This window comes from Solanum pennellii, chromosome 6, assembly GCF_001406875.1.
Source record: "Solanum pennellii chromosome 6, SPENNV200".
Lineage (NCBI taxonomy): Eukaryota > Viridiplantae > Streptophyta > Magnoliopsida > Solanales > Solanaceae > Solanum > Solanum pennellii.
Genome location: NC_028642.1, coordinates 47,303,561 through 47,315,352, shown reverse-complemented (window position 1 = coordinate 47,315,352; position 11,792 = coordinate 47,303,561). Strand labels below are relative to the sequence as shown.

General features: G+C 26.8%; 1 protein-coding gene across 1 annotated transcript; it reads right to left on the bottom strand.

Moving 5' to 3' along the window:
- Positions 1–286: 286 nt before the first annotated feature.
- On the bottom strand, positions 287–2,785 carry LOC107021607 (alcohol dehydrogenase 2). Its single transcript, XM_015222297.1, has 9 exons — positions 2,454–2,785; positions 2,237–2,373; positions 2,074–2,120; positions 1,650–1,975; positions 1,485–1,567; positions 1,329–1,404; positions 1,173–1,234; positions 961–1,056; positions 287–868 (listed from the first exon to the last, which is right to left on the bottom strand). Exons 1-9 carry the CDS (start codon positions 2,488–2,490, stop codon positions 590–592), a joined length of 1,143 nt encoding a protein of 380 aa, XP_015077783.1. The 5' UTR covers positions 2,491–2,785; the 3' UTR covers positions 287–589.
- Positions 2,786–11,792: the final 9,007 nt, after the last annotated feature.

Genomic DNA, 11,792 nt, shown 5'->3' with positions numbered 1-11,792 from the left:
GAGCCACTTTTATAACGAGGGGTATATCAGCTCAAAATGACAAAGTTGAGGGGTATATCAGACCCTTTTCCCAAAAATATATACAATATACTTCCACTCAAACTCCCATGTGACATTATTGTTACATAGTACCCAAAAATGAGATGACTTCTTCTCTTTTTTGTATACATTATTGAGATCTACATACGCATAAAAAGATCTATATATGTATACAAACTTGTATTATGTTATACATGTATATAAACACACCAAATATACAATGAGATACATCAAGTATACATTCATGTCCACCACAAACCATGATAATTTCCATCTACTTCAATGCTAAAATTATTTCATACAAGACCAAAAGAAGAAGATAAATGTTTCTTCAAAGTTTAGATTTATCAAATCACTGAAATTCTGTAAATATACTTAGATAAAACAGAGAGAATTTGCATTTTTTACAAGAATCGAAAGAGATATGGTATCGCGAAAGACAAAAGAAGAGACATGGATGGAATGTTACAACTCAAACACCAAAATAAGACAGTGACAATTTATTGGTCTTTTCTCAAACTGTAGAAGCTCCTTTTCTAGGACAGTAAGTTTAGTCCGCCATGGTGATGATGCAACGAAGGCCTTCTCCCTTCAACATTAAATCGAAAGCCTTATTGATTTCAGCAAATGGAAGTGTATGAGTGATGAATTTCTCCAATTCAAGTTCTTTGTTCATGTATTTCTCAACAACAGAAGGAATATCCGAACGAGGTTTGTAGTTTCCAAAGAAGGTTCCTTTGAGAGTCCTTTCATTCAAAAAGTTCATAGGATGTGTCTTGAACACAGCTTCTTTATGAGGTACACCAACAAGAACCGCCACTCCCCAGCCCTAAAAGTTAATCACAACAATGTTCGTTAAGATGAACGTACATTAATACAAACATACAACTAAGGAAATTAATCTGATTACAGAAAACATACATCATGGACACATTCAAATGCTGAAATCATAGCATCAATATGACCAGTACATTCCACACTCCTATCGACTCCCCCATCAGTCATCTCAGCAATTACCTGATCAAATAATCAAAATTCAAGAAAAGACGATCAACTATTAACTCAGACCTGTCTTTTTTTTCTCTTTCGCATAATGATCCACTACGAGAAGTAAATTAAATATGATTGAGTACCTCTTGAACTGGCTTACTATAGTCCTTTGGGTTCACAAACTCTGTCACACCAAATTTCTTAGCTGTAGAATAGAAGTAAAATGGATGAATTAGTTGTTTTGCTAAGGAATCATACGATAATGTATCAAGAATGTATAAGAAAAAAACTTATATTACCTTGCTCAAATCTACTAGCATTTAAATCAACACCAATTATCCTCGAAGCACCAGCAATTCTGGCTCCTTCTGCAGCCTGACCAAATGAGATCAGATCATTCGTAAGACTAACATATATACGGGAAATAATAAAACAGAACAACGGAGAATACTCACCGCGAGGCCTACAGCTCCTAGCCCGAATATAGCCACACTTGAGCCTTTTGTTGGTTTAGCAACATTCAAACTTGCTCCAAGGCCTGGAAAGGTATTCATATCAATCAACAATTGAGCCCCTTAAAAAAAACTAGTAACATAATCTATCGTTGTTTTCGTCTATACCTGTCGAAATTCCACAACTAAGGACACATACTTTGTCAAGAGGAGCAAGAGGGTTAATTTTTGCAACACATCCAACATGAACCACAGTGTACTCACTAAAAGTAGAGGTCCCAACAAAATGGTAAATGGGGTTTCCATTGATGGAAAACCTTGATTTTCCATCATTAATCATCACTCCCCTGTCAGTGTTAATCCTTAAGAGGCTACACATATTGCTTTCTTCAGATTTACAGTGAGCACAATCTTTACATTCCCCTGTAAAGACAGGAAGAACATGGTCTCCTGGTGCAAGTTCTGTTACTCCCTCTCCAACACTCTCCACAATCCTAAATATCAAGAAAACAACAAAATTCAGTACCCTTTTGGCCTTAGATACAGTAAATGATGAATTTAAATCAATCAATTGAAACAACATAACACATACCCTGCTGCTTCATGTCCAAGAATTCGAGGAAAGACTGGATTTTGACCCTGAAATTAGTTCAAAGGAGTAATTTTTTTTTTAAATAATCCCCTCAATAACATTTGCTGACAACAATAACATACTCAACGTAGTCCCTCTATCGAAGTAATTTAGTTTTGTTTACCTTAGCTTCCCAGAAGTATACATCAGTATGACAGAGTGAAGTATAGAGGATCTTAAGACGAACTTCCATTTTCTGTGGAGGAGCAACATCTACTTCCTCCATCACTAATGGCTTACCAGCTTCCCATGCCACAGCAGCTATAAATAATATATAATTACCACAAAAATTATCAAACTTAAAAAAAAAAAGAGAAAATTACAGAATCATCGAATTATACCTTTGCAACGAATGACTTGGCCTACAGTAGTTGACATCTTCTTGATTTTTTTTAGTGATCACTAAATATGAAAACTTTTTATACAATACAAATTTTGGTTGTTTACTTAGTTGATATTGTTGAGGCAGTGGATATTTATAATTGGGAAAGGTGAAAAAACAATAGGCCACAGTAAAACCATTTACATGTTTTGGTCACTGGATTTTTCAAAACAGGTTTTTTAGCTGTTTGTTTTGTGTTGGTCGTTTGAGTTTTTGTCAAGCTAATATTCCAACGGAAACACAAATACTGTATCTCATTTTGTTTTATGTCCACTTGTAACTTTTTTATACAACTTTTTTTTGTTTGTTCAATTAATATAACCACTTATAGAAAAAAGATTTTTTTTTTCAAAAATACAAAATATTATGTACCTAAAATAAGGTTGATTTCCGTCGTATTCTAAAATTTAATTGTCATTATCAGTTAATTATTATATTATCAAATTACTAATTAATAAATTAATTTACAACCTCCGTCTACTTTTAATTGTTATACTTTTCTTTTAGAGTCAAATTATAAAAAAATTGACTAACATTTATGATGTATCTTTTCATCATATTGATATATGCAAAAAAAAACTACAATTCATAATACTTTTCATATAGTTTTTGAATATCTGAAAATTTTATTTAAAATATCAAATTAATATAATCTAATTTACCTTTTAAAATAAATCAAATTGACTTGCGTAAAACATAACATGATATATGAAAGTGCACGGAGGGATTATAATTTAGCTTATAAATGATCTCATTAAGTAGATTTTTTTGTTATGTTGATTCTAGTTGAGCAGTTGTATTGCGTTGTTTGATGGTTTTTTCAATCTTTTCATGAAACTTTTGGGTGGTTTTCCTATAATTGGTCCTTTGAGTATCTTAACAACGTTATAATTAAAAAAAGGAAAAATTATTAAAAATATCCTTGAACTATAGAAAAATTTAAAATTATCCTTCATTCATCTTTTGATCTAAAAAATTTTTTCATTCATTTTTTGGTTCACTTATACCCTTGAAACTAACAATTCTCTCTTTATTCTTTATTTTTAAAAAAATATTTATTATGTGTAGTATAAAGAACCCACCTCGATTAGATTATTTATCATTAGTTAACCAAATCAAAACAATATACTTCTTCAAGACCTCAATTTTTTTATATAAAAAAAATATTATAAATTTTTATTATTTATTTATTTTTGGATCCAACTCCTCTTCATTTTCTCAAGTTTTTACTTGGATTGAAAACTCATGACAAAAGAAAAAATTAACGGTTAATATTTAATTAATTAAATCAAGATTCTAAACATTATATAGATGATTAATATTTTATAAAAAAAATTATTATGTCATACTCATAACAATATATTATTTTATCCATAAATACAGTATACACATTTTCTCTATTTTCCTACTTAAATTTTTTCTATGGCTACGACCATTCATCTGGTTTTTCTTCTTTCATTTTTTTAATGAGTTAATCTTTTAAGTAAAATTGTTTGTGAAACTTTTTCTTTAAAAAGTAGTTATCACATATAAGGGGAAAAAATAATTAAGTTAACATTTTTTTTTAATTTTAAAAAGGAAGATAGATATTGTGGCACTAATAATATTTATTATACTATATTAATTATTTAAAACAATTTATTTTTTTTAAAAAAAATTTAAAGAAAATACGAAAATTATTTGATTTTTTTTTCTAAAAATATTAGAGTCTTGAAGAGATATATATAATTTTCTATTTAAATAAATTATGGGAAAGATATAAGTTAGTCAAAAAAAGTGAATGAAAGGATATAAGTGAGCCAGAAAGGTGAATGAAAGAGTATATGAGAGCCAAAAAGGTAAATGAAATGATATTTTTAGACCAAAACATGAATGAAGGATATTTTTAGACCTTTTCTATAATTCAAGGATAGTTTTAACTTTTTCCGTTAAAAAAATAAAGTTTAGACATAAACATAACCCCACTTAAACCAATTACTTACATGTTATGTGCTGACAGTTGGCTGCCTAGAAGCTTCAATTTGTGCATGTTAATTACTAGCAACAGTTTAGTATTATACTACTTTCAAAATTTGGTGTCCAATTCAAATCAATTTTTTCTGTACTAGTCTTGGATATCAGGATAATATTATAGTGTTCATATTTGTAATTAAACTGTTGGTTTAAATACTCTTTTTGTGTAAAGACAAGTGAAGGATCAACTCGAACAATCAGGATCAACATTTCATTAAAGTTTTAAGTATCGATTGTTCAATATTTAGAAATTAAAAATACTTATTTAGAAAGATACCTAAACGATCAAAATTTCATGACTCATCATGATGCTTACACATTAAATCGATATATATTGTAAAAATATAATATTCGATAAGTAAAAGGTTATTTTTGTCATGATGAAATATATAAGCAACATCAAGTTGATGTCTCCCTTGTCTATTGTGGTTTTGAATTAGTTGATGAATTTGTAGGCGTCTATATATTAATTGTCCACAATTTACTCCACTAATTAAGAGATTAAATTACAACATTTAATTCAGAAAAATTTAAATCACGTATCTCGCATCCGACTGATACACGTATCTAACGTGCCTCGACACAATATGTATCCAACAATCAAAAATGGTATAGCACATAATATAAAGAATTGTCGAAATTCCTAGTAATTAGGATATTTACTAGTGAGATTTATGGAGTTAAATCAACAGTAAGCTTGTAGAGTGGGCTGGGCCAATCGGATTTTGGTCCAATAAGCATTATCCAGTGATATCAGCTTGGCGCTTATGTGACATAGACTGACTCCCTAAATCAGTTCATGGGATGGGTCGGGGGGATGGGGGGGGGGTTAGGACCACAAGCCGTTAGAGTCCGATAGATTAATAGCTGCCTCACCACTGCACCGACACGACATGACTCAATTTAAAATATATGTAATAATTAGTTAATTAAAATTTGATTCAACTGTTGGACCAACACGGTTGTTATTGGAAAAAAAAATCAATGGTCCAAACTAGATTCAGATTCAACTCTCAGATTAATAAATTAATTGGGCCTATATAAAATAAAATGAAGGATTGTGAAAAGTTAGCGAAAAATGATAGCTTTAGGTTTGTATTTCACATTTGCTTCTTCCAATGTTTTTATTCTTTATATACAATCAGTTTATAATTTCATGCAGGGGCGGCGCTATAACCATTCAAGGGTGGTCAGGTGAACAACCTTTGTCAGAAAATCACATCATATAGAGAGGCAAATTATGGATTTAAGGAATAAGTATTTAATGTTGAACAACCTTCACATAAACTCTTCCGTGTTGCAGTGGTTAAGTGTGTCAATTCCACTTTAGGTGCGCGGCTTAGAATTGCAGAGCGTTAGTGTGATTTATGTTTCGTAAAACTAGATACGTTTGTTATATTAATATTTCACTTCAAAATTATATATTTTTATCATATAAAATCAATGCATTAAAAAGGAAAAAAAAACTCGATTGATTATATTTGATATTGACAAATGTTGAGATTGTTCATGATAGAATTCCTAGCTTAAACAAACAATATTCAACTCACTTATTAAAATAAAAATTCTTGAACACCCTTGATAAAATTTCTGGCTCCGCCACTGATTTCGTGTTTAAAGATCTTTTTAAAAGTACTTATGATCAAATACTTTTAGGCTCCATGAGCGTATGTATACTATTTAAGTTGATTATTCACAAATCTTTCATATACAGTTTCTCTCATATTTAATTTTGACCACGTTATTAATAAAAATAATTATTTAATAATTACTTATCATTATATAAATAATAATTATATCATGCAAAAACATATTTTAGCATTTCAATATGATGAAAATCATAGACATACTATTATTTTTGTATCTATACAAATGCAGAGCTATAAATATATTAATGCAAATAAATTTGTATCAATTTTTTAGTGAACACATACCTATATGTATATATCATACTAATGTAGAGTTCGAAGCGAAAAGAACAACTTTTTTCCTTCAAAAATAAAAAATGGTACATCAATTTTTTTAACCTAAAGGGCATTTCTAACAGAATTTGACGACGGTAAAAGAAATAAAAATTGTTGCCTTAATAACAATATTCTCAAAAAAAACTTCTTTTCTCTCTAAAATCACTGCTTTAGCAACGTTTATATATATAAAAAACATTAATATAGTAGCGATTTTTTTTAAGAAATTAATTTTTTAGATGAATCGCTGCCGTGGTAGCGGTTAGCATTTTAATCAAAAAAATAAAATTTTTGAAGTTTGACCGCTACCATTCAAGTGAGTTAAAAAGTAGAAAAATAATTGGAAAATCTTTCAAAACAACAATATTTTGACATTTAATAGGATCCCTTAGCAATACTTTCAATATTTATTAAAAATGATAATATTTTAGTTTGTTATGGGTTAATTTATGTTTTTTTCTTTATTTAATTTAACATAATATAATTAAGAAATAACAAACTAGAGAAAATCAAGAGAAAGGGAGAATATTTCAAATTAGATTATGTTGCTGTAATCTTTATTATTATCCTTACAAAAGATTATGAAACCTAAAATAAGTGGTCTCTTCCTTCTTCCTAAAGGTGGTTGTTTGTCCTTGTTTTTCAAAACTAGTTATTGTTATAAAACTTTATGATACTTTAGAATTTTATCTATTAAAAATTTTAATTTTTTAAAATTTACAAATTTGAACACCTATAGTTTTATATGTTATGACATACTTTTCTCACAGTGTATTTATTTTATTTACCAAAATTTTGTATCATTTCTTTAAACATATTCATTCCAATATGTATGTCATTTGTATTTGTAATCATTCTAGTTTTCATGTTGTATTTTTATATGTTATTTGACATACTTTTCTCACAATGTATTTATTTTATTTATCAAAATTTTGTATCCTTTCTTAAATTGTAGACATTCCAATATGTATATCATCTGTATTTGTATCCATTCGGGTTTCATGTTGTATTTTGTATAATTAAACTTGTATTTATTTATTAGTTCGTATTCATTCCAATATGTAAGTCAAATGAATCTGTACTTATTTAAGAAATATATTTGTATTCATTTTATTTTTTGTGTAATTTATTTTTCTCTTGAAAATATGTTTCATTTCCTAAGTCGTATTCATTCTAATAGATATATTATTTGTATTTGTATTCCTTCTAGTTTTTATATTGTATTTTGTATAATGATATAAATGTATTGAACATCATATTAAAAAAATGTATTCAAATATTAAAATGTATTCTACATCAAACAAAATAATCATATATATGAATTTCTAGAATCTACATAATCTGAAAAATGAAAGAGAATCACAAAAAAATTTGAAAATCATAAATACATGATGAATATTTAAATAAAATCACATGAAAATTGAAAAATTCGACTGAAAATTCGTAAAGTGTATAATCGGTGCTTTAAACATCAAATCAAAAAATAATTTCGAATGATGAAAATTGTTTTGTTAATCAAGAAATATGCTTGAATAAATAATTTTATTTTAATAATAAAGAATTTCTTGGTGAGCAACAATTTAGCACCTTAAAGGAATCTAAACTTGAAAAGTGAGATATGGTGAAGAAACGTGAAATGTGGGGAAGAAAAGTTAAAGATAATGAAAAAAGGTAAATTGTATTAGTTTATTTTCTTCAGTTTAAAATGGAACAAAGAGTATAATAATGTCAAGTAATGTTCAATGGTCTAATAGATTCATGCCAGATGTACTATTATAATAATTTATGATTGAGATTCTTTTAAATTATATATTCATCTTAATAATAAAAATAACAAAGCCGTCAATTATTTTTACTTTTTAACACTATCAAATAAAATAATTAAGTGTACCGTAACTAATATTTTCAAGGAAAAAAGACTGGCGAAAATATGCCGACTTTTTTACGAGCCAAACCACGTAATTGGATCCGGCACTTTTGAAGGATCCGGCACTTTTGAAGAATCTAAATTATATTTTTGTAATTATTTGAAAACCTCCAAATAAGTTTTTTGTTTTTAAAAAATGTATTATCATGCTTTTTAGTTGAATTATTATTTAGAACTCAATGATGTTTTTAAGTTTGATCTATTTTTAAAGATTACTTCAGAATTTGGAGAAAACATGTAAGAAATTACTCCCGAAGAAGTTTGATAGGTAAAAAGTCCGGAAGTTTTCATACTCCCGTCAATCTTAAATTTTAAAAAAATATTAATTTGGATACACTTAATTGCTTTATTTGATAGTTTTAAAAAATAAAAAAAATTAACAACTTTATTATTTTTATTGTTATAATGAATATATAATTTAAATTAATCTCAACGATAAATTATTATAATAGTACACATGACATGAATTTATAACGCTATTGAACATTACTTGACCGGATCTTTATCCTTTAAAATGATTATTAGTGTGTATTTTGATCCAATAAATGACTCTTTCCATAAATAAAATTAATTTAAAATACTAAAATATACTAAAATATGAATACATATTATTTTATAAAAATATTATCATTCTGCCATTTTAAATAAATATTTTAAATCATTATTATTTTGACTAATTATGTTAATAGTTGTGAATTAATTACTAATTAGTAATTTAGTAATTTTGTAAATTAAAAATTAAAATAAATGTGTAAGTACACTGCGTTTATATTATATCTATATTATAATAAATAATTGATTTGACCTATAACAACAATTTAACTTTTTAAAAAATATGATCAAAATTGTTGCAAATGCAATGATTTATTAAATTATTACTTTTTTTCATATAAAAATGCTGCTATAGCAGCAATTTTAGAGGAAAAAAGAATTTATTTTTTTGAGAAAATCGTTGTTATATTAACGATTTTAAAGAAAAAAATATTTCTTTTTTGAGAAAATTGCTTCTATGGCAGTAATTTTTTTTTCTGTTAACGAAATAATATCAATTTTATCAAAAGAAAATCGCACTGTCACAAAAGATTTTGTCCTTTTGGTTAATTTCGTTTTTGGTGTGCCGTTTTTGTTTTGAGAAGGAAAAAGGTTGTCATTTTGGTGGACTCTACTAATGTATATCAACCTATTGAGTGAATATGAAGTTATGAATCCAATGTCTACCAATGCATAACCATAAATATATTAATACAAATAATGTATACTAATTTATTAGGTGAATACAAATCAATATATTAACATAAATATATATCAAATTATTAAGTAAATTTGAGCCCATGAATAACAATGTAAACAAATGTATACAATATCGTTAGATGAATACGGATCATTTTACATCAATTCAAACAAATGTATATAAATTTATCAGTTGAATACAAATCAATATACACTAATATTATTTTTAAAAAGAAATAAAGGAAAAAAAAATCTGAAATATATCCAAACTTTGACCAAAATTGTTGTAACCATATCAAACTTTAGAAAAGACCTTTAACCCGTGCACTATTTACTAGTGTATTTTAATTAAAGGTATATATGTGTCCACTGAACATAAAAATATTACATAATTAAAAAATGCAATCTGTCCAGTGGACACATATATATCTTTAAAATGCACTTATAAATAATACAAAGGATAAAATATCTTTTATAAAATTTAATATCGTAACAATAATTCGATCGAAGTTAAAACATTTTTCTGACCATTTTTCCAATAAAAACTCAACATGTCAAACTATATTTACATTCATGGACTAGCCCAAAGTGCTGAGTCCGTTTATGGGTTATTCTTTGATACTTCTACAAGTGAAAAAAGTGATGAAGTCCATATTTATATGTCAACTTTTCAAAATGAGTCAAATAGATATCAATTTTGTCCTTTAATTGGTATATCTTTTTTCTTAAAAAAGGGAAAAATTAATCTTCACATTCCTGTTCTTCTTTCTTAGTTTTAATGGTATTTTCTTTTATACAATATGATATAGAAAATATGTATTATGTATTTAAATTTATAGTTATGCTTAAAAAACATCTTTTAAGTAAATATCTCACTCTTTCTAGCATCTACTTCCTTCCCCTTTTTGCTCGCCTCAATCGTCATTCTCCTCTCTCTATACTATGTATTTTTCTTCTATTTTCATTTTTTTTGTCTCTCTATCTTAATTTGTTGTATTTGCATTAGAGTGAATGAATTCTAGTGAAGAGCAAATGAATACCGTCTTTTATGTTATTTTCTTTGTATATAGTCAGATTGTATTTATCGATATATTCTAAATGCACACATAAATGCAAATGAGATTAGAGCAAATGAATAAAATTTCCTATATTTTTTGTTATTTGTATTTTTATATACCCCAATCTATATTCATCGATATAATCTTGATGCGTACAACGAATATAATTACTTTGATACCTAAATTTTATTTTATTTTGCTAGCATCTTAAATAATTGCTATAAACAATAAATATCTAAACTAGAGCTAAACCTAGTTAATAAGACTCAAACAATAACGTAGTTCTAAAAATTTATACTTTTGTAAATATCTCCAACTATACATGAAACGAATCATCATGACCTCTTTTTATTAATCTTCATATATATTTTTTTCATATCTTTTTTTTTTTTTTTTGTGATTAGAACTCGTGTAATAAGTCAACAGAGCTATTAATGGTCATGATTTTTTCACAGACCGTGTTACATTGTCTGTGGATGACTATAATTTTGCCTGCCAACCTAATATGACGTTGAATATTTATCCTCTTAACAATTTAATTGTGTAAAAGTATTTTACTTTATTATATGTACACGCACATGCATTCAATTGATTGTCTGGTAAATTTTATTAGTTTATTTTATTTATAAAGGATTGAAAATATACTAAAACTTAATATGAATCATCGTTAGTTTTAATTTTTTATAAAATTATTGACAGTTCTAAAAACATTTATTATTTGATTAATTAAATTAACTAAATACACTTTGTTCTTACTATATGAGTGATATACTTTCATAACTTTTCGTCAAGTTTATGAGTGCTTTAACACTTCTCTTGACTTTTTATTAAGAGTCTCATTCTCTTATCAACCACTTGTTATGTCATGTCGGAGATCGTGAATGTATCTAAGTTTAGTTAGTCAATTAGATAAGTATTTTTAAGGTTGTCAATCTACTCTCTCCGTATATTTTTACTTATCATATTGCGCTTTTCGAAAATAAATTTAACTAATTTTCAAAATTAGATTCTATTAATTCAATGTTTTAAAAATAAATATTGTGATATTCAAAAAATATACGAAAAGTACTATAAATTGCAATTTTTGGCAAATCAATATAATGAGA